Consider the following 27,290-nt stretch of genomic DNA (forward strand, 5'->3'; position numbering starts at 1 on the left):
GTCCTCCTTGTGGACTTGTGTCAGCACGTGGGAGCCTCGGGGGGACCTGGTCGGGAGCGTGCAGGCCTGGAAAGGCGCCGGCAGCGTGACTGGCTTGGCCGCACCAGACGGCCACGGCACTCAGTGGCCTCCTGGGGGAGGGGAGCGCCTCCTTTCAGTGACTGGCTTCAGCTTTTCTGGTGCTAGCCAGGCGGGGAGCTCGGTGCCTCCTCCGTGGGTGTCCGTGTGAGTGGGCAGGTGCGTGTGCTCGGGGGCACGCACTTGTGCTTGCACTCACGGACACCGGAACCCAATGCAATTATCTTCGTGATGAGGGGGTCTCCGGCCCCCGCTCACCCCCTCCCTCTCTCCTGGGATCTGGCACATTCAACCTGGTGCCCACAGCAAGGGATGCGACTCTGCGTCCGTCTGGTCCATTCAAGGATGGCCTGGAGCTAGAGTGGGATCGGGAGAGGGAACAGTAAGGAGAAACACTGATTTTTAAATCACATAAAGCCATAATTGAACTCCGATAGGTTGATGTCAGATAAGCTTGTCCCGTGTGCTGGTTTGAACGACGGCAGCAGAGCCAGAGCAGCGAGAAAGCGGGGGGCTGTGAAGGTGGACCCCAGAATCTGAGGCAGAATCTGGAGGGGAGGGGCCAGCTCCGGCCCAGGAGATGGTGTCGCACCGGACTCCTTTAGGAATGGAGCGGCCGCCCTCTCTTCTCTGGGGCCCTCCACTTCCGGTTGACTGCTGAGGCCCACCCCATCCATCCGCTCCTTTAGTGCCTTGAATCTCATCCGCAGCAGCCCCCTCCCTCCGTCTGCTGCCTCTGGCTCCCTCGTGTAACTCCCCACCCCGGCACCCCTCCTGAGACACACATTAAAGGATGCCCTAACAGCGACTTCCCAAGTGGTGCTTCCTCAGACACCGTGACTGCCACCGTGTCAGAGTCCGCTCCTCTGCTTCCCTCTTGTCGTCAGAATGTAAAGGGCAGGGATTGGGACTCGCGCCGCCTGCAGCCCCCCCGGCACGCCGGGGATGTTGAGCGTGTTCGGTGATAACAGAGACAATAGACCAAAGGGGTGTGGTGAGCGGAGCTTTACCTTGGTTGTTCCAGATGGGATCCAGGTCTCGAGGGCAGACTCTGGAGCTGCTATCGGCCAGGAAGTCATATGTGCCTTGAAATGTCCACTACTTGAGTACCCAGCATCTGGTGGGCCTGGGGTGCTGGGGGCCAACGAGGAAACTCGACTTTCCGGTGCCTGCCCCCCTCCCCGGCCCACGCACCATCGGTGGGTGTTCGCGACGAGATGCTCCATTCGCTGTTGGGTCCTTGCCAATTGTTCTTCTCGTAAGTTATTTATCAAGAGAAATCACTAATGGACTCTACTGGTTCGAGTGCTTCTGAACTGGATGACCGATCGCCGGTGTGTTTGTGTAATTAATGGCCATAATAAACTTCGATGAGTTACAAGTTGTGCTGTGGCTCGTCCAGTGGGTTTGCGAGGTGAAGATGTGGCTGCCTGGGGCGGGTGTGGAATCCCTTCAGGATCACGCTCTGCTGAGAGGCCTCTTTGATTCCTGTCCACAAAGCCTGATCTATCTGGCTGTCCTCTCTTGAGCTGCTGCCCTCCCCTGCGCCTTTGCCCTGGGGCCAGGCTCTGACGACCTTCCCCTTTTCTCTCCTACTCTCTGGTTTTCTTTCTTTTTTTTTTTTTAAATATGAAATTTATTGTCAAATTGGTTTCCATACCACACCCAGTGCTCATCCCATCCTTCGGTGTTTTCACGCTGGGGGCCTACGTTTTTGCCTCTTCCTGGGCCAGAGCTTGAGCCACGCGAGGCCACAGGCCCCCACCAGGGGGCGTGCGGGGTTCAGCCTAAGGAGCCTTGCGTCGCATTCCTGCCACCCGTTTGGGGGACAGGGCCTGCCTGCTGTCGGCCTGGCCAAGACCCCCGGGCGGGCCACGTCTTCCCTTCCAGGTTGTAAATGGATAGAGGGACGGTGGGGCACGAAGCTGGCTGCGTACCGAGTGGTCTTCAGCCACCGCCACCGCCCAGCCTGCTCCCTCTCCACCATGAGCTCAGCGGGCTTTTTATCACGTGGGTTGGGAGGGCGGCTCCGGGGGAGTCAGGAGACCAGGCTTCCAATGGGCCCTCAAGTCAGCCCTTCTGCTTTTCCTTCCCTGCAAAGTGACAAGGACGGGCTGCCTGTGGACACCACGCAGGGATGCTGTGGATCGCCAACATTGGATATTCAGCAGGGCCAAGTGACCTGCATGAGCTCGTTGGGTCCTTTCAACAGTGCTTGGAGCCCCAGATCTGAAGCAGGGGAGGGAGACTGCACGATGGGTGGGCCGGGGACCAGGTTGCCTAGCCCGGGGGCGCGGGGGCAGGACCCGCTCCCGGCTGCCTGACTGCCTGCAGGGGCTCCTCCACTGTGCGATGCCTTTGTGGTGTCCAAAGCCGGCTGCCTTCCAGAGTCACACTCCTGAAAAAAGCTCGGGGGATCTAAGCCCACGTTGAGAATCCCTGGGCCTCAAAGTTTTAGGGCCTCCCCCGCCCCCCCCCCCCACCTCCTGAACTTTGGCCCTGCCTTGCAGATGTCCAGGACTAGGGACACAGGACACCAGGGAGGGCTAGAAGACAACTTGGCTTTGTAGGAAGAGGCCAAAAATCTCACTCTGGCAGCACAATCTGGTCCCTGGCTTGGCCTTGGTCCCAGAGTCGCGGCAGGGTGGCGGCACCATTTTCTGAGGAAGGGCTTGATGGAGAGATGCTTCAGCTGGTCATCCGGGGGCACGGGTGCCCCTGCTGCTCCTGGCCCTGCCTTCCCCGCAGGCCCTCCACACCTTAGATCTCGCAGACGCTCGCCACGCCTCTCCCCGCCCTGCATCTGCCGTGTGAAATCACCAGGCGCCTTCCCCGCCCACCCACCGCAGTGGGCCTCCCCTGGCCGCAGAGCCAGCTGCCCAAGGACACACCCTGAGTGTCAAATTTAGAGCCTCAAAGCGATTCCTGGCTTCAGTGAGCAGCGCCCTTCGCTGAGTTAGCTGGGGCCAGGCCACTCGAAACCTCCTCTCGGCCATCACGTTAGTCCTGTTCTGTACTCCCAGATCTAGAGGCACGACAACCTCAAAGCTAGACTTGTTCCTGGTTACTCACGGTGAGCTTTCCTCTGGGGCCTCAGTCTCCCGGACTCCGCTCGAGGAGGTTGTGCTTGAGCCGGGTTGCACACTCACACCCCCCTGGGGGCGTCTCCGAGGCCGAGAGCGTTCCTATTCGACGGTCCAACCGAACAGGTAGATCTTTTTTTGGAGTGCACCACCCAAGCCTGCCACCACTTGGAAAACGAGGTTTCTAAAAAGATTTTTATACTTCAGCGCAGCTCCTTTGGTGGGGGGGGGGGGGGGAGGAGGGGGGGTTGGGTGGGTTTTAAGCAGGCCATGGTTGTGTTGAGGCCATGCAAGGTGGCCAAGCTAGAGAGTAAAGAGCTTTTATCACGAAAGGTGCTGGTCGCCCTGGAGGGACTGGGGGTGCAGCCTCTGCCCTGGAGGGACTGGGGGCGGGCTGCCCCAAGACGGGCCACTTTGGCTCGCGGGCTATTTTGAGCTGAAGGCCATCAGACTCTGAGGGCTCCAGAGAAGCTTTTGCCCCTCCCTTTACTACATGGAAGAATCTAAATTGGAGGTCTTTCCAGAATAAGTGTTCTTGCCAGAGATAAATGTTATCTGAGCGACCCATCTGTACGGCGGGGCAAACACCCGATTCCCAAACATCTGCTCTTTTTATCGCCCCGCGAAGTGCAGTGCATTCCTTCCCTTGAAGTCCCAGAGCCCTACCCCTTCTCCTGAGTTCAGAATGACACAGAGACCTCATGTGGTCCACGTTTGGGATTTCCATGTCTGTGTGGATGCCCCGTACGGATGCCGATTACGTTTGGTTTTCTCCCGTTGATCGGGCTCATGTCAATTTGGTTCCGAGTCCAGCTCGAAGGACCTCTGAAGAGACAGGAATTCTTGCTGCCCGACAGCCCTCCCGAAGAAGGCTCTCCGGTCCCTTTTGAGGAACCCCTCCCCCACTGCCAAGCGTAGGAAGGTGACTGCGTGCCCTGGTTCTGGATCCCCAGCGTGTTTGGGGGCAGATCAGAGATCTGGGCTTGGTCACTGGGCTCTCACAGGACTCTGGGCCCTGGGCAGGGGAGGACGGGAGGCCTGGGTGGAAGGTGTTGGCAGGGCACTGACTAGATTCTTCTGGAAGGCCAGTACCCCTGGCTCCCCTGATTCTGTGGGCGCCCCTCCCCCATATCCTTCTAGTAACTTCCTGTCGCCTTTTCAGAGTTGGCATCTACAGCTTGGGCCGTAAAGAGCTTTTGCACCCAGTGAATACAGTGACAGATCGCGTGGAGGAAGGTCCCAGATCCAAGATGCCTTCTTAGGGGACCGGTGCCCAAGGGCTTAGCGGGGCCCCACGTGGCCTCTGCCTTTACTGGATCTTCAAGTTCCCAGTGAGATGCCCCCACTCTCGCTCATCCTTCCTTCCTTTTGCTAAGGAAACCCAGGCACTCACTGCAGGGTAATGCGTGCACGTGTGCGTGTGCAAGCATGATCTCTCTCTCTCTCTCTCTCTCTCTCTCTCTCTCTCTCTCAAATAAATACACTTAAAAAAAGAAGTTAGGGCGTCTGGGTGGCTCAGTTGGTTAAGCATCTGACTTCGGCTCAGTTTATGACCTAGCAGTTTGTGGGTTCAGGCCCCGCGTCAGGCTCTGTGCTGACAGCTCAGAGCCTGGAGCCTGCTTTGGATTCTGTCTCTCTCTCTCTCTCTCTCTCTCTCAAAAATAAACATTAAAAAATAAATACATAAAAGATTAAAAAAAAAAAAAGAAGTTAACTGTGATTGGCTGAAACCACTACAGCTTTGAACTTTAAACTGCTGTTGGAAATAAAACCCCAAATCGGCTAGGGATTTCCTAGGTGCCCCCTTTGTGCCAGGCAGTGAGGTGGCACTTCGGGCTTGGCAGCCAGCGGCCCCAGAGATCTAGTGTTCTCTGTTAGAGACGACGTCTTGGAGCGGGGGTGGGGGGGCGAAGGGGGGGCGAAGGGTGGCCGCAGAGGGAGGGTGGCGATGGGCTCCGAGGCAGGTGGTAGTTGCGGGCCACACAGTGGCTTCGTTTAGGGTGTGAAGTCCTCTGACCACAACAGCCACACCGATGTCCCCAGAGGGGTCCGGGGGCCGGACCCTGGACAGAGGATGTGAGGCCCCCTAGTTCTCAGGAAGTAGAAAAGCTGTTATTTACAAAGAACATATTAAACATCCACTGGAGAACTGAGCCCCCACCCCCACGGCAGAGAGGCTCTTCCTTGTTTGTCCTCACTGGGGGCAGAGTCTGAGGACAGAACTGATTCCTCTCGGTGCTGCTCCCCGCGTGTCTGTCTCTGGGCTCTGCCTTTCACGGCCCCCGCACTCAGAGGCGCAGCCGAGCTGTTTGAGGGGTCCTCACTGGGCCAGGCTCCCGCGGCATTCGGCGGCAGGGACGTAGGACATGTCTGAAGGCACCCTTGCCTCGGTCCATTTCCTGGTTTGGGACAGAAATAATTTCCAAGGGGCGAATGCAGAGTGTTCCGGAAAAAGGTCGGGCTCTTGCCGTGCTGTGCCTGGTGCTGGTTCTGTGGGGTGAGAAGGGAAGGAAACCTCACACCCTGGAGATGGTTCAGGGAGGTGGGGGGACAGGCCCCAAGCCCCCGATCTGATGGCAGGGACAGAGGGGTGTAGGTCCATCAGGAAGTTCACAGGGGCTCCTTTGGGTGGCCTTCTCAGATGGACTTTAGGAGGAGGTGTTAAGGTCGACGATCCTTCTGCCATAATTGCCAAATCAGCGCCCATCCCCTAAATTGTTAGCGTTATCCTCTCTCTCCACAGGAGTCAAGATGTGCCGAGTCCCCCGCTCTGGACGGGCAGGGTGGGCAGGAGGGGAGGAACGGAGGGCCGGGGAGCCGGGCTCACCTTTCACAGCCTCTGAGCCCCGTGCAAATCGTAGTCACTGTCGGAGGAGTTATCGGGCTGGGTGGAAACACGATGCAAGGCCCCTTCCAGAGCTGCAGAAAGAACAGAGGCCATTTGCAGCAGGCTCTATCCCCCCAGGCCACAGAGAGAAAGAGAGAAAGCCCAGAAGCCCGTGGGGGTTTGAAGATCACAGGGGCTCTATGAGCTGGTGGCTGGACAGTCCCGGATCTGTTTTGATCAAATCAGCCAGCATTCACTAATGATACTGAACTCCAGGCTCCCTGGGGCTTAATTGTTAGTGCCAGTCAGGGAGCATTCGATACAGGGCTCCTGCAGGCCGCAGATAGCTCTGTTCTGCCTCCAAGGAATCCGAGGGGCCTCGTTTACCATCCGGCCCTCAAGGCCCCGCAGAGAAACAGGCCTGTTAGGTCACAGCGGTGCCGCGGTTAATGGCATCCCCAGCTTCTTCTTCTCTCTAGTTGAGTGGCTCATGGTCTCCGGGGGGACAGCCCAGGCCTGTTAAGGCCGTATCCCTTCCGTACCCTGCTGTGACCGCTGTCAAAGGGCAATCGGAAAGCCCCCCACCTCCCGTCCCCGGGGGCATCGCTTCTCTGGGCCATCGCGTGACCTGTGCTCCCACCTGCCTTCATCCCCGGAAGCATCGGCCGCTGCTCACCTGGGCAAGCAGAGATGTGGGAGTTCCTAGGAGGGTGACTGTATTCATTCTCCACGTGTGACACTGTGGGGTTCTCAACCTGGGACCGGACGGTGGCCGTGTGGTTGCGATGGAAAGACACTGAACAGGTGCAGGAGATGGTGTCATTAGCCTGACTGCTCTGTCCTCTTCCTCCTTCCCCACAGGGGCCCAGAATTTCCATGGCACCCACAACTCCTGGGATGCATCCCTCTACTCCTTTCTTCCAGGGCAGGCTCACGCTTGCAGGGGTCAGACTTTTAGAGCAGCTGGGGGTTGACCAGCAATCTGATTGGCGGGATGGGCCTTCAGCTGGTCAGTTAGTGATTCATCAAACACGTATTAAGCAGGGAATTGGAACACAAGTGATAGGGGCAGATGCAGTCCCTCCTCTCCTGGAACTGAGGGCTTTGTCTTGTAAAACAAAACAGAACAGGACAAAAACCCTCCACAACACGGAGCCTTCTTGAAGGATCTGACCCTTGACTTGCAAAAGGGAAGGAAGAACGTGGCATGGAAAATGGGAGGGGGCCATAATTCCATCCGTTAGGGCGGTCTAGGAGAGAGGATGAAGAACGAGGGTAGAGGACGGGCTAGCTGCTTCAAAATGTTTTAACACTGGCCTTTTAAAGTTGTTCCGTGATAAAGCTAGCTTGGCCAACCTTTCTTGCAGAAATGCCCGTTAAGGTTCTGATAAGTCCTGAAATAAAGAACCAACTCTAATTTTGCTTAACTCCTCCACGTCTAAACCTATGTGATCATGGAGTCCTCCTTTCGGAGCACCACCTGTTCACACCTGTTGACCACAGTCCCACCTGAGGACACCTGGTGACCACAGCCCCACCTTAGGTGAGCACGGTGGAGGTCAGAGGCCTCAAGTAGCTGCTGGCTCCTCCATCTGTGGTCAGCAGTGAGCCGTGACCCCTGTGGACACTGGCTGGGGCTGAGGGAGGACTTTGCCTCTGGGGACACTTACTGTTCTGGTTCATTCCTGTCGGGCCAATCCACTGGCGCTGCTTCTTCTGGCGGACTGGGCGACAGGAAAGGCACGTGAGGACAAGGGCTGGGCAGGGATCGTGGGAGGGAAGGATGGGGGGGAGTAGGGGGTGAGGGACTGGAGAAGGGAGGCAGGTGCAGCTGAAGGCAGGACTGCTGAACTTTGCCCCCTGAAGTCTTTCAGGGTCTCAGTTTTCTGACTTGCTCAGGACGGTACCTGGACCAATCTCATGCCGAAGGAGCTGGTCTAGGGGCTGCTTCTCCAAGAGAAACAACCACAGGGCTTTAGAACCAGAACCTAGGAGGGCGCTGGGGACCTGGCCAACACTGTACCCCTCCAGGCCTTCTCTTTTCAGCCTCTCTAATCTCCCTTCCTGTCCCTGAAGAATTTTCTCCAGAGTTCTGCAAGGCTAGGATAACAGCCCCCTATATTCACGACAATCGCCCATTAGATGGATGAACAAACTGAGGCTCAGAGAGGAAGCGGCACAATCAGCATCCTGTGGCCGCTAGGGGGTGGAGCCAGGCCTGGGACGTATCCCCGGAAGCTGGGGGCGTGCCCCAGTCTGAAGAATGGCCACGCCCTCCCCCGGTGTGCGCCAATCGGCACTTCTTACCATGTTCCTGACTTTCTCTTTCTGTTCCTACGGGCAGGAGAGGGGTGGGGCTGGGCGGGGCTGGGTGGCGAAGCAGAGGTGCCCTCCCGCCCACCCGGCTCCTCTTAAAGGGGCTTGAAAGGGAGGGCGTTTGGGGCGCCCGCACCTACATTTCTTCACCAGTTTTCGGTAGGCATGAGGGCCGCACACGACCAGCAGCACGGCCAGGAGCACAAGGCCCAGGATGATGCTCATCACGGTGCCTGCGCCCGGGCCTGCTGGGTTTGGGTCATGGCCTGGGGGAGACAGAGACGTCAGGGCGGTCCTGCCCGGGGTATCGGAACTGTAGGCTCAGAGAGAAGCTACTGGCCAGTTGGCTCCCCCCGCCCCATCTGTACCCCTGCCCTTCCCTCTTGCTCCTCGCAGTAATTCACCAGCTTGTCCGGAAGGCAGTTATCTCCTCCTCCTCCTCTCCCCACTTTCTCGAATTCTCTGTTACCCATTCATCTGTCCCCCATCTGTCATCCAGCAATTCATCATCCAGCTATCATTTGCCACTCTTGTTATCAACTATTTAACTTCCTACCCTTGCCCCTTGCTTATAAGGGAGCACCTTGCCATCATATTCTAATTGCCATCCGTCCATCCGTCCATCCCTCCCTCTCTTTCACGCATTATTCTATTACCATTTCTCTCTTGCTTTTCTATCTTCCATCCTGGAAGAGTAGAAGATAGGATGAAAATTCCCTAGTTCATTGTGGTCAGTCTCCTATGTGCCGTTCACGTTCACTGCTGAGCACAGTCGCCCCTTCTCCCCCATTTGCCACCTCTCCATCCTTTTCTAGGGCTCCGGGGCTCCTGGATCCTGTCCTTCAGCAACATGCTCACTGACTAGGTTCTAGAGAGAAAACCCACCGTGGGCTGTGGCCAACTCACATGTGACAAACACCCTCCTACAGTAGGCTTTTTTCTCTTGAAGCTGATAGCACTGGGACAGCTTCTCCTGGGGACAGAAGAGCCCATGGGAGGTCTCGATGGCATCCAGCACCCGGTAGGAGTCGACGCTGCCGCACTGCAGCTCCTGGCACACCTCCTCCCACCGCGCCGTGCCCTTGGGCCGGGGGCTGTCGCACAGGACTTCCCACTGCTTGCCCTGGCGCACCTCCACGGACCCCTCACACAGGCTGCGGCGTCCCACCAGGCGGCTCTGCACCTTGGGCTGGAAATCTGGAGAGGGGACGCAATGGAGGTCAGGTGGGAGGTTTGGAGGGAGCTCCCTCGGCCCCTGGCCTACACGCCCCGCCACGGGGGCCCCAGGTCGCCGGCCAAGAGGGGGCCCCGGCAGAGCCCAGCTCATGGGCGGCTGGGAGCACCTTTCTTCCTGTCCTTCCCTCCTTCTTGCATCTTCTGGCATTTCCCCCATCAAGCTCTTTCCCTGGCACCTCTGGGCAGCGGCCGGTAGCTATCTGGAGGCCTGCGGGCACCGGCGCTTTCAGGGGAGAATCTGGCGGAGGGGAGACGCCCCCGGCAACCGCGGGAGGGAGTCGGCGCCCGAGCAGGTGGAGGTAAGAGAGGAGCAGCGAGAAACAGGCTCCTCCTGGGTCCACTTCCCTCTGGGAACCATTCTCATTTTCCTGCTGCTCCTTGGGGGAGGGGGCCGGGTGGGAGTGCTTTTCCCGAAAGGAGAAACTGAGGCCCGGGATGGGACAGAACCCAGGAATCCTCTGCCCAGCCTCGAGGGGTGGGCTTTCATGAAAGGGCCTGGTCCTTTCAGAGAGAGACACCGAATCCATTTCTGCTTGTCAGGGTGGGGCCTGGGGTCCATGGCTGGGGTCCTCAGCTGAGGCCCCCCCTGAGCGGAGGCTCAGGGTAGAGTGACTTGTGATCTCACCGGCTTGGCCAGTTTCCATAGCAACATCCGTCTTCAAGGCCCTAGTAAGTGTTCTATTTAGAAAAGCCATTCAAAGGCAAGGCCTCTGGGTCTGTTTTGCAGGCTGTAGCCTGCTGGAGGGCAGGGGTGGGTGGGGCTGAGAGCCAGAACGTTTTTTTTCCCTCATCAGGCCAGGAAACCCTGGGCCTGGGGTGGGGGTGGGGGGCGTGGAGGGGGCTGCTTCTACCTGGAGGGGCAGTGTTTTCACTCATTCACCATAAGTATCCACCTGGGCTGGGGGTGGGGAGGTTGGCGGATGGGGAGGGGAGGAGTGGGGGTGGGAGCAGGTCTGCTAATGGGATAGCCCAGTGGTCCGGGGCAAAGCTTCCTAGATTCATGCATGCACCTCCCGCCCCGCCCAGGACCCTGCTGAAATGCAGATCCGGGTCAGTCCAGGACCACACTTTAGGCAGCCAAGGCTGAGACAGGTGGGGGCCTGGAGTGACACCGCTGGAGTAGAAATCCCAGCTAGTGCTCTGGGATGCTGGGCAAGACATTTAACTTCTCTGAGCCTCAGCTTCCTCATCTGTAACGTGGGCATAATAGCAGCCACTTCCTTGGGTTGTTGTGAAAATGAACGAATGTCCTGGGAGCGTCCCTGGCCCCATGTGAGTCCCGGGGAGGTATGACTTCTTACAGTCTGGACTCCACTAGAACCCTCCGGGGATGGGAACCCACCGCTTCCCAAGGCGTGCTAGGATTATTCTCAATCTGACCTGCGGTCCTGGTTTTGGGGTCCCCTAGGCCTCCCTCTTTGGCCTCCTCCCCTCAGCCATGTCGGATACCCAGGCTTCTGGTTGCCCTCCCGTTCATAGTGCCCAGTGCCCTGTGCTACATGCAGGGGTTTCCAGACACAGGCGTTGACTGACCGTCTGGGGGCGCCCCGTCCGGTCCTCACCGGGCCTCACTCACCAGAACAGACGATGGCCAGAGCTTGGCCGCCCTCACGGGGCTGGACTTTACTGAAGCACTGCTCCAGGGAGGCACAGCTTGTGTTCTGGATCTTCCATCGAATTGGCAAGGGCCTGCTCTCCTCTGGGTCTTGGGCCCTGGCGGTGTCCTCCTCTGGCAGATGCTTCAGGAAGGAGCCGCACTGGAGGGCCTCACAGATACGGTTCTCCAGGTCCTGGGTCTTGTCCTGCGCCTCGTAGCTGATGGCACCACCCCGGCTGCCCCAGTAGAACTCCACGACGCCGGCACACCGCAGGCCCCCGGGCCCTGCCACCAGCTGCAGCCTGGGAGGGGCTGCGGGGGGAGACAGAGGGCAGCAGGCCTGAGCTCGGCGGGGCTGGCAGTGGGGGCTTCCTTGCTCCCGGCCCTTTGGCTCTAACACAGGGACAAATGGAAGACTGGCCGACAGCCGTGGGAGGTGGTGAGGCCCCATATTGCACGGGACAAACACGAAGCCTTTCCACGTTCGTCTGAAACTCAAAGGCAACTGGGCATCCTGTGTTTTCATTGGCTAAATACAGCACCCTGCCCCCAGGGACCTCGGAATCCTCTTACCTGTGGGCTGCGGAGTGGTTGTGGGTGGGGGGGTCGTGGGAGGAGGTGCTGTCCTGGGCGGCTCTGCAATAAAACACACTCTGGTGAAGGAGGGACAAGAGCCCTGGGGAGGGAGGACTGGAGGTTTCAGGGAGAGAATGTGGGATCGGGGGGAGCGCTGGGAGCCCCTGGCAGTTTTGAGAAAGACCTGGAAGTCAGGATTTAAGTGCCACTGGCCCCGTGAAGCCCACTTGCCCCACACGTTGTCTCTAGGCCTCCTGTGGGGCGGGCAGCACCAGCCCATTTCGCGGTGGGTACAATGAAGGTTAAGAGGAGACCTTAATGTTAGCAATTGGCAGAATCCGCTTTTGGGCCTCTTCCCTCCCACCAGACAGGTGCTCCCTCCCCCAAGCCCTCCCCCTCCAGTTCCCCAATGGTGTGTGTTTCTTTGGCGGGGGAGGTTGCTGTCAATCAGGAGCTCCCTTCCACCTGCCTGCTCAGGCCCCAGATCCCAGGCCCCGGGGCAGCCTCCTCGGGGCTGGTACGCAGGCCGAGCACACTGTGTGGCCGGCTAGTTACCCACCCAGGCAGATCAGGCCCAGAGGGTCCCTCTGGTTTGCGTTGCTGAAGCTGCAGTTGGAGAAGGACCCCACGAGTCCGTGGCAGGTGATCTGGTTCTTGGGACTGTTGAAGTCAGGGAAGTGGGCAAAGGCCACGGCCTTCCCGCAGGACAGCAGGCGGCAGAGATTCGAGGCCTGCTTGGGGTCCTCCCAGTGGTTCGGGTTCTTCCCCCAGCTCCGGCTAGACACCGTGTGCCACGGTTCGTTCTTCTTGAAGGAGACCTCCAGCTGGCCCTGGCAGTGCGAGTTGGAGCTTGTCAGTCTCACCTGGAACCCTGGGGGTCAAAGAGGTGTATGCGGGTGGGTCAGGATGGGAAGGGCCCTCCGTGGGGGACCCCTCACGGCCTTCACTCCACCGGGTTCCCATGCCCAGCCAGGCTGTCTTCTGACCAACCCCCTGCCCCCGGCTGCCTGCCTCGATCCTGGGAGCTCTGGGGCGCTGTGGGGACTTCCCACACACTGGGGCGGTCCCCCGAAACCGGACCCCAGAGGAAGGGGCTCGAGACCTCGGAGCCGACGGGAGCTCGGAATGGCAGGTTCTCAGCCCCCGTTCTCCAGCGGGATCGCCCCACTCCTGCAAATTCTGTTTCCATAGAAATAGGGCCTGGCACCCGTTTGGATTTTTCTAACTTTTAAATCAATTTTGTGAGCACGACTTATACACAGTGAAACGCACTCATTTTAAGGGCACTTGCTCAATGGAATTTGACAGAGGTACAGCCACGTGTAAGCACCACCACGCTCGAGTTGCAGCCCGTCTCCGTCACCCGGAAAGTTCCCTGGTGTCTCTTGTGCAGTCAGTTTCCCTGAATCCCGCCTCAGGCGACCACCGATCTGCTTTCTGTCGCGAAAGAGGAGTTTTGCCTCTTCTCAGACGTTATGTAAGTGGACTCGTTACCGTGTGTTTTTGCTTTTGCCGTTCTGTGTTTTTTGTCTGGCTTCTTTCTCTCCGTGTTTGCGGTTTCTCTGCATCCTGACATGTCTCACCTTCCTTTCTATTGTGGAATAGTGTCTCACTGCGTGGCCAGGCCACTGTCTGTGCATCGAGCTGCCATTTGGTTGCGGTGAACAAAGCCGCACGGAACATTCCTGAACGGATGTCTGTCTGTAGGGGCACGTGTTCCGTTTCTCTTGGGTGAATACCTAGGAGTGGAATCGTTGGATGATAGGTAGGAACACGGAGGGTGTGATTTTATAAAGCTCCGTGAGAGGGAGAATAAGGGTATATATTTGCTTCTGCGTAGATTCTGAAAAGGGAGACAAGAAAGGAATCCATGTGGCCGTCACCTGGGGTGTTAGGGTGAGGGAAGGACTGGGCAGATGGGAAACAGAAATGGAAATGAGATTCTTCACTGTAGGTCTTTTTATATTTTTAAAGTTTTAAGCCAGGCAACTGTATTACCCTATTCAAGACTTTTTTTTTTTTTTTTTAATGTAAAAAGATTTTTCCAAGTGATTGGGAGGTAGAGATTTTCCCTGGTTGGAAACTTATGGTCAGGCTGCCTTTTTCTTCTAGGCTTGGGGAGCAGAAGCACGGGGCTCGCTAGGGCTTGCCAAGGTCACTAGACTAGTTAGAGACGAAGGGGACTTGTTCCAACACCTGACATTGGCAAGATATTCTGAAGCTTTCCCTCCAGCGAGCAGACTAACTGAATCCCCACCAGGGAACAGATTTTTCTCCCCATTTTATAGGTGGGGAAATTGGGGCTTATAGAGGACAAGCCACTTGCCAGAACTCACAGCTAGGATGCCTCTGTAGGCCCGCCAAGGCCCCTGCGGCCCCTTCTGGTTGCACATGGCTTCGTGAGACTCTAGCCACGTTTATCCCAAAATACATTCAGCATGATGTTATCTTAGGAGATGTGAAAACGTGAGGTCTGGGGTGAAGTGAATCTGAGAACTGCTGAGTTAAAAAACAAAAACAAAAACATTTAACAGGTTTCTTCCCTGCAGGACTTCTCAGGGGCTTTCCTAGCCGGCACACTGGTTCAGTCTCCAGTGAGTGACATGATGTTGCCTACCTTTTATCCAACATGTTCCATGGAACCTTGTTTGGGATACACTAGCCTCTTAAAGTCCAACCTCGAAGGCAGGGCATTCGATCTACTTTACAATCTTGTGCCGCCTTTCTGTGCGGCCTCGGCTGCAAATACATTTGACCAGGGAGATCCGGCAGGACTGAGAAGGAAACAGGACTCTGCAGGGTGCATTTATGGGCCAGTATGTTTTCTCTGTATGGTGAGTGGGTTATAATGATAATTATCATGAGGACTGGCATTTTGTATGGTGCCTTACGGCCATCGAGGGCATCCGTCCGCACATGGGCATCTAAGTGTGTGTGTGTGTGTGTGTGTGTGTGTGTGTGTGTGTGTGTTGGGGCTCGCTCCCTCTGTGGGGTGGGGTTCACCCTGGCAGGTCCCCCTACAGCCTGATGGAATCACAGTCCCGCCCCACCCCCCGTCACCCCCTGCTCCAGGCCTCTGTATGGCCCTTCCTTACCTGAGTTTTCCAAGTTGGGCCCTCCCAGGCAGGAAGTGACTGCAGAAAGGAGAGAGGAAGATCAGGAGGTGGAACCTCCTTCCTGCCAACCCACCCCCCCCCTTACACCCTGAGCACACAGCCTGAGCAGTGGCCTCTTCTGCGCCCCCCAATATGGGGTCCAGAGGCAGGGAGTTTCATACTACACGTCAGAACCCCTAGGAGGGTCGTAAAACCAATTTCGTGGGTTGCAACGGTCAATTTTTTTTCCTGTTTTTAAACTTTTCTTTTAAAACGAACGTCAGTAACATTGATTTGCCTTTAGCGCACAGATCTATAAATGTTAACACATACATAGATCCGTCTGATCACCCTCCTGGTCAAGGTAATATTTCCATTGCCTCCCAACGTTTCCGCGGGCTATCCCCTTGTAGCGACGTGCAGGCTTACAACCATTAATCTCTTAAAAATTATTTACTAATAGCAACCATCAAATCTTGACAGACTGAAATGAACTAGAACAGAGAACGGCTGTGAAGATAGGGATCACTTCTTAGTGCATTCGGCTGCAACGTAAAACTGTCGCGGGCGTTGCTTTCAATCTAAAAAAAAAAAAAGTTCGAAATTCAGGGGCGCCTGGGCGGCTCAGTCGGCTAAGCGTCCGACTCAGTTTCGGCTCAGGTCGTGGTCTCACAGTTCGTGGGTTCAGGCCCCGCATCGGGCTCTGCGCTGACAGTGTGGAGCCTGCTTGGGACTCTCTCCCTCTCTCTCTGCCCCTCCCCTGTTGGTGCTCGTTCGCGCACTTGCTCTTTCTCTCTCTCTCTCTCAAAAGTAAATAAAGCCGTTAAAAAATAATTAAAAAAAAAAAAAAGCTTGAACTTCCTGGTTGTAGAGAACCAGAGAAATGACCCAGAATGGGCAACCCGGGCAACATTTGTTACTTCTTAGTCTCCCCATGGCGGGATAGGAATGGCAGCGATTTATTTTTAACAGCTCCCAGCTCCTAGAGGAGGAAGTCGAAGCTCAGAGAGGTTGGGGCTGGCTCAACGTAAGGCACAAAGGGGTCAGGGCCACTGTCCCAGCGAACACGGGTCTTAGGGATCTGGCCTCCCCTCTGGCGTGGCTCCTGCCCAGGCACGTTCGACGGTAACGTGGGCCAGTTGGGACGTCGGGCCTTCTCCCAGCCCCTTCTGACTGCAGAGTGGGAAGCTCACGGAGCAGCCTGTGGCCAGTTCATCTGTGGCTGCCGTGGAGGTTTGATTTGGGCCGGCAAGGGACGGGGCGGGGGGCATGCTCGTGTGGCCTCAGAGCCCACCCCCCGGGTTTGCCACTCAGGTTTGTCAGGCATGAAGTAGGTGCTTTGATTTCCATCTGCCTGACTCCCGGACTTGCTTTCTCGACTGGGAACGAGGGTCACTACTTTACAGAGCAAATAGTTCCGTTTAAGTTGCTCTGGGGAAATTACTGTCGGGTGTTAAAAATGTGTTTTGGGCGCCTGGGTGGCTCAGTCGGTTAACCGTCTGGCTCTTGACTTAGGCTCAGGTCGCGATCTCACAGTTGTGAGTTTGAGCCCCGTGTCTGGGCTCACTGCTTTGTCGGTGCAGAGCCTGCTTGAGATCCTCTGTCCTCCTCTCTCCACAGATCCTTTCTCTCTTTCTCAAAAATAAGTCAAGACGAAAAAGAAACATAGGTGTGTTTAAAAAAGCCTGTTTTTGCCTGAGTGTTCTGGAGGCGGTGGTAGCATTTTAAGGGAAGACATGCCCCAGCCAGCCAGCCGTCTCCCCGCAACCAAGACCCCTTGTGATAAAGCCGTCACGGCACCGTGATGCTCAGGGCTGGTGTCACTGCTGGTGGAGCTGGTCAGGCCTGGGGAGGACGGCGGGCCTCCCGGGGAAGAATGGCTGCCTGTCTGGGATGCTTGGAGAGCCAGAGAAAAGGGGACTCACCACTTCTCTCTCCCCCTGGACACCATCATATTCCCAAGGTCACCACAGTCAACATTCATTATTAATAGAAGCGAGCAATTATTGAGCACCTACTGTGTACTCAGCACTCAGGGCGGTTCCTTACGGACATCATTATTAATCTCCCATACGGCTCCATGATGTGAGTTGAATCCAATCATGGTGTAGATACTGGGAGAGGGGAAAATGCTCTGTCCAGGCAGACACTGCCAACGACTGGATTCAAACTGTGAGTTTGCCTTCCGAACCCATGCTCTCTGTCACCTAGTTGTGTCTCCAAAGTGCCGCGTTTGGGGATGCGGAGATGAACGTGCCCGAGGCCCTGACCCCGAGGCGCTGGAACCCTCAGACATTGAATCCTCTGCGGGCGGGGGGTGGACCAGACCATTCTTGCAGATCTCACACAGAATGGCCCAGGCCCTGCTTAGAGAACATTCTTGGGCAAGACTGAACAAGCTAGAGAACCAAGTAAAGTCCCTAAATGCTCTGTGGAGGAAGGGTTTCTAGGTAGCCCAGGGCTTTGTCTCTCTCTGGGTGCCTGATGTTCTCAGTAGGGCAGCATTTCCTGGCTCGTCCCTCATCCGGGCATCTGTATACATTAATTCTCTCAAACTTCACCATAGCTCTATGCAGTAGGCATTATCGTTTTGATCCCCATCTTATGCGTGAAGAAATGGAGAAAGATTGGCCAACTTGCCAAGCCGCTGATGACCGTTGGGGCCGGTTCTCCAAGCCAGGCCATCTGTCACAGACTCTGCGCTCTTGACTGCTGGGTCATGCTGCCTCCCCTCCCTTCAGAGGGAAGGCTGTGACAGCCTGCCCTGTGTTTCACCAACATCCTGCATGCTTCGGGATGTGCAAACCTGATGAGAGGGAATGGACTTGAAATTCCGTTCAGTTAGTGAAACGTGCCATGGGGAGGCTTGTCCACGAACTTGCTCTGTGACCTTGGCCAGCCTCTCTGGACTTGGCTTCCTCACTGTAAAATGAGGAAGTTAGACTCCATGATCCTTCACCTTCCTCTCGGTTCACACCTCTCTGATCTATAATCTTTAGTTCCTGGTGTATCAGTGGCTGGCAGGGGGCCAGGCAGAAGCGGACGCTGAGATTCTGTGTGTCCAGAGACAGGTTCAGGTTTATCATTGTCCATGACATTTTTTCTCATTCTTTTAGCTGCTTCTCACAGGGGTCCGACCAACAACCTCCTTCCCTGGGACCCTGCAGACTGCGCTCAGGTTCTCTCTGAGACCTTCTGGGGCTGCGGCTTAGCCGGCCCCCCGCCTGCAGCCTGAGGCCCAAGGCTCTATGGCTGCAGAATCTGCAAACTGAAGCCTGGAGCCCCGGGAGACCATGAGGGACGCGAGGCATGGACGCGTGGTGTCATTTCCTAATCCGCCATCCACAACTACGGCCGAGCAGCTGGGGCCAGGAATGAGAATCTTCCAGAGGCCCCTTCCCTCCCCTGTCAGCCTTCCCTCCGGAGCCCCACTATTTCGGGCTTGGAGTGGCCGAGCCCAGGCAGAGCGCAAGGCTGAGAAAGCCCGAGACAGAGAGAGAGAGAGAGAGAGAGAGAGAGAGAGAGACAGGCCGCGTTTTCGCTCTCCTGGCCCCTCTCTTCATCTCCGCATTTGCAGAGCGAGGCACCCTACTGTCACCCCGTGTCTGGAGGGCCCCCGCTTCAAACACATGATGGGCTCTGCAGCGAAGCACATGAATTTTCACACTAGGTGGGACGCGCGAGATTATAAATAGCCCCCCATTTGTTCAGGTCAGGATTTGCCCCAAGGGCGTTTTCCAGAAATCTACAAACGTTTTTTTGGGGGGGGGGTTGGAATCGCAGATGCACGTTCGTGGGCCCGTGTTAGCGGTTCCACTTGGCGGTACTCAGCAGAGCTGGGACTGGGCCCAGGCTGGCCAGCCCCGGGCTCACTCACAGGCCCGGCGGGGACCCACGCACATTTGTCTTTGCAGCCACCATACGCTGGCAAAGCAGTGGAGGCATGGCGGCAGGGTCCCAGGGAGGGGCTGGGACACCACGGACAGTCACAGTGACAGCGAACGCCGATGGAGCTCTGACCTCGAGCAGACCCCAGGGCGAGCTTTCTTCATGGCAGACCCCACCTCCTCTCGACAGCCTCACTGAAGGGGGCCGTCACCACCCGGTTTCCCGGATCAGCCAGCGGACGGGCTTCGTGGGGCCTGGAGGTCCGAGGCTCCATTTTGCCATAAACAACGATTCCCTCGAATAGTCCACACACGTCTCACCGATTTACAGCAAACACCACACGTCGGGCTGCCTTCTGGGGGCGTTCTGGATTTTTCTTCCTTTTGTCCTCTGATGAGAAGCTCACTTGGAAGGTCAGAAGCCCCCCTTTTCTGAAATGACGCTAATCAGCGGAGCCGTGTCTAACCCGAGTCTGTATCAAGGCTTCAGGGAAACAGAGATCACAGAGGCCCCCGATTCCGTTTCTCCATCGAGCACCAAAGTGGTTGGTTTTTGATCAGGAGTCTTTTTATGTGCAGAACGTGGAGAAGAAGCCTGAGGGACGCTTCCCGCAGAAGAGACAGCAGATTCGGGCCTCTAATCCCGTGCAAGGGGCCTACGCCGTCCCACCCGGCGGATGCCGGCTGATCGCCGGCAGGACGACGGGCACGGTCTACACTGTGATCGCTCTCTCGCTGGTGGCCTGCTCTGTCCGACTGAATTTGCCTGAATTTCATGCCACACGTGCGTCTCCAAGGTGACAGCGACAAGCCCTCCGTTTTGTTCAGAGCTTTGCACATCCCGAAGTTTTTTTGTACCCACAGCCCCGTGAGGACGGGCCCATGCTCGTTCTCATTTTTCAGATCGGGAAACTGAGGTTCAGAGAGGTCGAGCGACTTGCCCAAGGGCACACAGCTTGCAGATGGTGGGGTCAGGACAAGAAATACCATCATCTTCGCGTGATAAGGCCCTATGGGAATCTGCCACCGGGAGAACAGGGAGCCTGCTTACCCCTGGCGTACAGATAGGGGAAACTGAGGCCAGTGAGGGAAGGGCTCACTCTAGATACCTCCATGGGAGTCTGTGGTGGTGCAGGACCCTTGTAGCCTCTGCCAACCACCACCAATTCCCTACCCTGTCCCACCGCACCTGTCCCAGCTGTACCCCAAGGGAAAAGGGAGTCTCAGTGTCCCTGTGGGAACCGGATGTGATGATGATGGTGGTGGTGGTAGCTAGGGAGGAAGCGATTCAGGGCCATCATCTCTCATCATCCCTCAAAACCCCAAACCAGAAGTCTTTTTCTGGTGCATTTGGTGGGAAGGCATTTGCAGCCTTCATGGGTCTCTCTTAGTGCGAATTCGTGTTTCACTGAATGGGGACATGGGTGTTGCCCGACACCTTGTTGGCGTGCAACGAGCGCCCAGCACATACACGGTATGACCTGTAATCTGGAAAATTCTGAGTTCCCAAAAGATCTGGCCCGAGGCTCGGGATAAGGTGTGTGGACCTGGGAAGGTGAGGGGGACTGTTCCTTTCGAGGGCACTTATCCCACTTCCCCTTCTACTCTGCCTGCACGGCCCCTCCCCCACCCAGCTGGGTGCCCACAGGCCCGTCTGCCTGGATCGTCCTCACCAGTCCCACCCAGTGTGAACACTCACTTCCTACAAGCATTTGCCCAAATATTATCTCCTTGTGAGATGCACTGCCCCCTCCCTGGGTAAGCACAACACCCCCCCTGACCCCGCAGCACTCTCAATCCCCCAGCCCCACCCCACGCATGACCTCCCAGCACCCGGGCCATCACTGGTCTTCCCATTACACCCCGACTACTATCTTGGATCCACCAGGGGAGGGATCTCGATTGTTCAGTTGTGTCCACAGCACTTAGAATAGTGGCCGGCATATAGTAGGTGCTCAATAAAGCCTTGCTGTCTAAATGAATGGATGAGCCACCTTTAACAATTGCATTGTCCCTTAAGGTGGGCACGGTCGTCACCCCCAATTTTGAGATGAGGAGGCTAAGATTCTCGTGTTCTTGTCATCTGTGAGTGGCCCGAGAGAAATCAAACTCCAGTCCGCGTTACTCCAAAGTCCCACAGGCCTTCACACACGCGCGCGTGCACACAACCCATATGCACACAAGGACGCACACAGCACACTCGCACGGTTCATACACGCACCCACAATGCGTGCGCACACACGGAGTAGGTGACCCATCAATTTTATCAGGTGGAGTTGAGGTTCCTCCTCGGTCTCTGTGGGGAAAACCCTGCTGAGGTGTTGGTGCTGGACAGAGTGACCGGAAGGGCCAGGGACAGCCCCTGAGCCCCCAGGTTCCTCTATTCCCTGGGAAAAGCTGGCTGTTTTCTTTGCTCCCAGAACCAGCAAGACCCTCAGCCTCCACATCGTGGAACCGCGGGCTGGGCAGCCTGCTCGCAGCTAGAGCCCCTTTCCCCTCCTCTCCCATGGATGCCCAGCCCCTCTTGGGCCTGTCCTGACCATTGCCTGTGCCCTCGCCAACCCCTGGGGACACTTCCCTCTTTTCTCTGCCCGGCTGGCTCTTTCCTGCATCTGCTTGGCCACTGAGTCTCAGCTGTTGTTGTTTCCTTCATTGTACTTAGCACGAGCTCTAGGAACTCGGGAGTGTTTGGGTGCCCTTGTCCAGGGCTGGCTGTCCCTAGTGCGTTTACACAGAGCTGGACACATGCTGGATGCTCCATGAATATTCGTAGATGGAGAAACGAAGGCGTGAATAGTCTGTGCAAAGGGACTGGGGAACAGAAAGATCGATGGCCAGGCTAGCTTCTGGCAAGACTCTGCTTCCCCAGGTCCTCCGTCACCTTGTTTCCTGCTGACTCGACCCTGATGATGATGATGGTCATGATTACTACGACCATCAGTGTTTGCTGAGCACCTACTACCCTCTAACCGACCTTCCTACCAAAAGCCGTACGTTCATTGATTTGTTTAATCCTGATAAGTCTCTATGGGACCCCTGCTCTTTTATTATTCCCATTTTGCAGAGGAGGAAACTGAAGCTGACAGAGTGGTCCGAGGCCACCCAGCTGGCAAGTGGCGGACCAGAATTCAAACGGCAGAGCCCGTGACCTTGCCATGCTTCAGTGCTGGTGGCTGGGCCGGACCCTCAGGGCTGCCTCCGCCCTTCTCCCCCTTCTAGGTGAGCCCCAGGCAGTTTGGGGTTAAGGACAACGACAGGAGGGAGCGGCTGTCACTGTCACCCCAGGTGTACCGCGGGCATCTTCATGCCCCAAAGGTCCCCAAGTTGCTGGCACAACCTTGAAGGCCAGCCAGGAGACGCAGCACCCCCAGGGGTCTGGTGGTGGGGCGTCTCCTCCTGGAATGGCTCAAAGGGTATGCGTGCTGTTTGCCCCCAGCCCCAGCTCTGGCCCTCGGGGTCCCCTGCCCTTGGTGCTCATATCCGCAGGTGGCAGTTGTGTTTTGCCGCCATTTTCCTACTTGTGGGAGTGGCTTTGGGGTGTCTGTGCTCTTCGGGGACAGGGAGCCTCCGTGACAGCAGGAGTGCTGGGCCGGGGTCGGCTCTGCTGCTCACTAGCGCCGTGCCCCAGGCTTGCCTCTCGGCTTTTCCGGAACTCAGTTTTCCTGACTGTAAAATGGGGGCAATGGGCCCGCCTACCTCATAGGCTGTTGTGACGCTTACAGAAGAAAACGGCTTTACGCGTCTTTTGTAAGCTGTGACCCACCAAACGATGGGAATGTTTATTACCCACCAGTTCACACAAACACACACCGGGAACCATGAGCTCCTGGGGTTCCAGATGGTTCCCATACTCCCTGTGATGGGGCTGCCTCTAAGTCTCCCTGGCTCTGGGCTCCACTGGGCTCCACTGGGCTCAGGGAGCTGCCCGATCCTGCCAGGACCTGGCCCCTTGATGGCATTCGGATGGGAGACCCATGGAGCAGGGTCCCTCCCCCAGCCCCAGCTGGGAGCCCGGCCAGCCTCCCTGCTCCAGTCGGGTCAGAGGCCTCAGGTCAGGGACAGCTGAGGGACCTCGGGGTCCATCCTAGGAATCCTCAGGGCCAAGGAAGCCCCAGCAGCTCCTCAGGAGGGTCCCACCTCCCTGGGGACATCTGCCCTGGGGACAGAAGGGATGGATCTCTTGCAGTTTCATGTTAAAAAGTGCCATGTGAGCCTGTGTGTGTGCACATGGGCCACCGTCCGTGTGCGGGGGGAGGTAAACCTACATTTGGAGACCATGTCTGGCCCGTGAAGACACACACACACACACACACACACACACATTTGTACCTACTCACACACATATACTCAAACGCTACGCCCCGGCCTGTCTGGGAGGGCCTGAGGCTCCCTGCTCAGGCAGGCCATGGTCCCCGCGTCCTCTCCCTCCAAACTGGGAAACCGCAGCCCCCTCCAGTTCCCACCCATCCCGTAGGCAAGCATCTCTCTCGCCCCACGGTAACCCCCAAACCCTTGAGAAGGGGGGCAGACCTCGTCCAGTTTACCCCCTGCTTTTCATAAATGGGGAGACTACCAGCTTCCATCCACTCCCTCCCAGCAAACAGGAGGCCCCAGACTCACCCACCCCTCAGCTCCTCAGAGGCCCCGGGGGGCTTTCACGGTGGCCCGAGAGCGGACCCAAGTGCGTGCTCACGCCCTGGTTGGTGGGCCTGGCTGGGGCTCCCCAGGGACAGAGCGAGGGAGACTGGCACCTAAGGGTGCATGTCTGACATGCGCCCAGCTGTGTTCTCAGAGGCGGCCCCCACCCTGCCTGGGCCCACTGTGCTCGGAGCATCATCAGAACTGCCCAGGAGGCCGTGAGTCCCCGTCCCTGGTGCATCCAGGTAAAAGGTGGGCACTCAAGGTTGGGGGAGGGGTGGCGGTCCAGCTGCAGAGGACGCTGGGGCCAGACGGGCGCTGGACGACTTGATTTCTGGGCTGAGAGTCTGATGGGGGCACGGGTCTCACCTGGAAGGGTGCGGGAGCGAAGCAGAATGGGGGACGTGCGGTGAAGGGATGGGGTGGGGGGGACCAGCAGCGCAGCCTCAGCCCTCCCTGATGGTCCAGAGAGGTGCCATGTGGGCCTGAGTCAGACCAGAACAACAACTGGCATCTTCTCCCTTGCACCCCTGAGTCCCAGTACCCGGTACATGCCCCAGGCGGGGTACTCACCCAGCACCCCCAGCAGGTACAGGGCGGCTAGTGGTGGTTGCTGAGACCCCATGGGCGCGGCCTCCTCCTGCCTCAGCCTCGCCAAGCTCGGCACCTGTGGGCGCAGGGTGTCTGGTTCCCGTGTCTCCCTCTCAGGGAGGAGGGGTGGGGCGGGCCGGCGCGGGCAGGGGTGGGACAGGGGAGCAGGCAGCGTGGGGCCTGCGTCATCCGTGTTTGAAGTTGAACTGTCAACTTCCTCCTGGCAAAACCATCTGCCCCAGTTCGAATGGCGGCCCTGGCCCCTGCCAGCTTCCTGCCTGAGGCGCGCCGGGCTGGGGCCGCGTCCCCCCACCCGACCGCAGGACGCCGGGCCAGGCTGCGGGCCACACCGCCTGGCGGGGGTGCCACGGCGTTGGGGAGCTCTCGGCCGGGCTGCGGAGAGGGAGGAGGCCTGGCCCCCACAGAGGGGAGGCCCGAGGGGGGACTGAGGGGGCAGGGGACCAGTCCCCGAGGCAGGGGTCGCACTGAAATGGCACTGAGCTGCGCTAGGTGGTGAGCAGGGGAGGTGGGGGGGAGGTGGGGGGGAGGGCCCCACATCGGTTCCAACCGCAGGCACAGCGGTGAAAAACCAGAAGAGGCCCTCGGCCTCCCCTTCCTGGGGATGAGGTGGGAATTTGAGGTGACTCCCCCGCAAGAAGCGAGTCCCTCCACGGATGCTGGGCTCGCGTCGGGCGGCGTGCGTGTGCATGTGAGTGACCGCCGTGTCGGTGCGTGTGATCTCCACGTCAGCGTGCGTGCGTGTGTGTGCGTGCGTGTGCGATCGCTAGGTCAGTACGCGTCATTTTCATGTTGCGATGTGGCTCCCGCAAGTGCTGGGGTCAACCTTTGGCCTGTTGGGGAAGAGGCAGGGTGGCTGGGTTTCTGCAAATTATCCGGGTGGGGGGGGGAGGGGGGAGGGGGGAGAGGGGCGGCGGGACCGGGCGCAGGGGAAGGGCCGCAGCACCCCCACCCCACCCCAACCCCAGGGGCCTGGACCGGGTTCAGTCCCTCTGCACTCCAGGGCGGGATAGACCCAGACCCAGGCTCCTTGGGGTTTCTTGTACCTGAGCCCTCTGACAAGGTTCAGAGACACAACACGGTTGACCGTGAAGAAGTGTGGCCTCCCCTCCACACCCGTTCCACCCTGCTCCTGCTGGGCCCCCTCCTTCTCTGCGCCCTAAGATTGCCCCAGCAGCTGCTCGACACCTGCCTGTTCCCCCGCCCCCCACCGTCCCTCATTCAACACCGTCCTGTCTCCTCTCGGAGCATTTCAGGTGCTTTGTATCCGCTCATCGGAGGCAAGAATTGAGGCCCGGGTCAAAGGCTGAGGACCCCCAAGATAGTCGTGATGTGGGGGACACACTGACCACCTCATACAGGATTCAGAGGGACCCCTTCCCCTCCTCAGAGGTGACTCTGCATTAGCATCAGCTAACCCTTCCAGGGCCTGCCCCCTGCCCTCACATCCTTCCTTCCTGTCCTGTGACTCTGGAAATCCCAGAACTTTTATTCATTTCATTCGGCAAAATTTTGCCCCGCGCTACCCACCAGGGACGCAGAGGTGAAGGAGACAGAGATGGGCCCCACTCTGCCCACCGGGGAGTCCGAGGGCCCTTCTGGAGAATTTTTCTCTTAAAGACTCCATGTTTAGAAAGCTTTTATTGGTGGGGCGCCTGGGGGGGCTCAGTCGGTCGAGCGTCCAACTCTTGGTGTCGGCTCAGGTCATGATCTCACAGTTCGTGAGTTTGGGCCCCGCATCGGGCTCCGTGCTGATGGCTCGGAGTCTGCTTGGGATTCTCTCTTTCTTTCTCTGCCCCTCTCCTGCTTGTGCTTGCTCTCTCTCTCAAAAATAAAACTGAAAAAAGAAAGAAAGAAAGAAAGAAAGAAAGAAAGAAAGAAAGAAAGAAAGAAAGTTTTTATTGGTCACACTAGCTTCACGTCTTAAGTGGCCCTTCACACCCTGGGTTACCACACTCCGCTTACATAACTGCACTTTGAAAGGGACAAGGGATTTTACTGAGCATCTAAGTGAGCCCGGGTGTGGTCTCTTTTAGTCTTCCCGGCCTTCACGGGGAAGTGGGTGGAGTTTTCCATTTCACAGAGGAGGAAACTGAGGCTCAGAAAGCCATGCACTTGGCCTCAGGAGGTCAAACTTAAGATCTGAACCCACGTTTCTCCGTCTTCAAAACTTTTGCTACTCCCCACCACCCCCACGTATCAAAAGCAAAGGAAACAAACAGAAAATTTGACTTTTTATGTGATCCCTGAGTCTTCATTACAGACAAGTCCGTGGGTTCTAATCCCTTCTGTTTGTTTCTGGAAGGTTGGAGGCAACTCCGGGGCCCCTGAGGCTCGGTTCCTGACCCATCCCAGTGAAAGGGCACCTCCACCCAGCCCAGTGGGCCACCTCCCCTGCCCTCCTCTCGCCCTCCCTCTGGGTGCCCAGCCCCTGAGAGTTGCCCCTCCTGCCTCCCAGGCTCACAGTCCCCCATCAGACCCCAGATCCCAGGTGGGAGTTTCCTGTTCTCAGCATCGAACTTTCCATGACACAAGAGGAAGTCAGCTGAGCTGGGGCTGGGTTTTCCAAGCAGCCCAGCCAGGCGGGCGGGCGTGGAGGCCGAAGGGGCAGGGAGGGGGTTAGCAGCCCTCAGAGCCCGGTATCAGTACCTCCTCGGCCTCTGCCAGAGAGGCGCCTGCCTGTGCCGTCCTGGCCCACACCAGGTAACCCCCGGGGGTGCGCATGCGTCTGTCAGCCGGGCTCTGCGACTCCCCAGCGCCCCCAGGATTTGCCCTCTTGCCAGTGCAAAGGGGCCACTGGGGTCGCCTGGGGAAGGGGGAGGAGCTGAGCCCTGGGAGGCAGAGAGGGGTGGCTGGAGGAGAGGAAGGAGGCCCAGGAATGTGCGTGGTACCTAGTAGGACCTCAGTGTTTGTTGAATGAATGAATGAATGAATGAATCTGTGCAATGGTTGCCAAAGACCTTGGGATGGCCTGGTGGCCAAGGGAGATGCCTCTGCCCGGTGATGGTGGGACGAGCTCTCCAAGCATTTATTTGTGAAATGACCCGGTGACCTGAATCCTTGAAAACCTGTAGTTGGCAGCTTGGAGAAGGGGGTCCCACTGAGAGGATCAGGCTTTGCAGAAGGACACCCCGCCCCCCACACCAGGAAGTACATCCTTTCCCTCCGGCTGTGCTCCTGCTCAGTCAGATCATTGGTGGGGGGTTGGGGCTGGAGGAGGGAGAAAGTGGGGCATGATAAGATCAGATTCCGGTTCTGGATGGGCAGCTGAGGGGCACGCAGGTATGGTGGAGGGGCCCTGGCCCGGGCAGGTGCCAGCGTGCAGATTGCCCCAGATTGTCAGGTGGG

The 27,290-nt window shown here is 57.6% G+C and overlaps 1 protein-coding gene across 2 annotated transcripts; it reads right to left on the reverse strand.

Moving 5' to 3' along the window:
* Window positions 1-5,251: 5,251 nt before the first annotated feature.
* On the reverse strand, window positions 5,252-24,085 carry CD5 (CD5 molecule). 2 transcript variants are annotated; one of them, XM_053899653.1, is made up of 12 exons: window positions 23,907-24,079; window positions 14,809-14,847; window positions 12,273-12,584; window positions 11,711-11,773; window positions 11,117-11,449; window positions 9,437-9,501; window positions 9,211-9,277; window positions 8,445-8,570; window positions 7,659-7,712; window positions 6,665-6,784; window positions 5,989-6,080; window positions 5,252-5,651 (listed from the first exon to the last, which is right to left on the reverse strand). In XM_053899653.1, the coding sequence occupies exons 1-11, from the start codon at window positions 23,956-23,958 to the stop codon at window positions 5,992-5,994; spliced, it is 1,320 nt and encodes a 439-aa protein (XP_053755628.1). In that variant the 5' UTR covers window positions 23,959-24,079; the 3' UTR covers window positions 5,252-5,651; window positions 5,989-5,991. The 2 variants fall into 2 exon arrangements, with proteins under 2 accessions (XP_053755628.1, XP_053755627.1); XM_053899652.1 differs by having other exon boundaries at window positions 9,211-9,501; window positions 23,907-24,085.
* Window positions 24,086-27,290: the final 3,205 nt, after the last annotated feature.

Source organism: Panthera pardus, unplaced genomic scaffold (genome assembly GCF_024362965.1).
Source record: "Panthera pardus isolate Hobbes unplaced genomic scaffold, ASM2436296v1 HiC_scaffold_12, whole genome shotgun sequence".
NCBI lineage: Eukaryota > Metazoa > Chordata > Mammalia > Carnivora > Felidae > Panthera > Panthera pardus.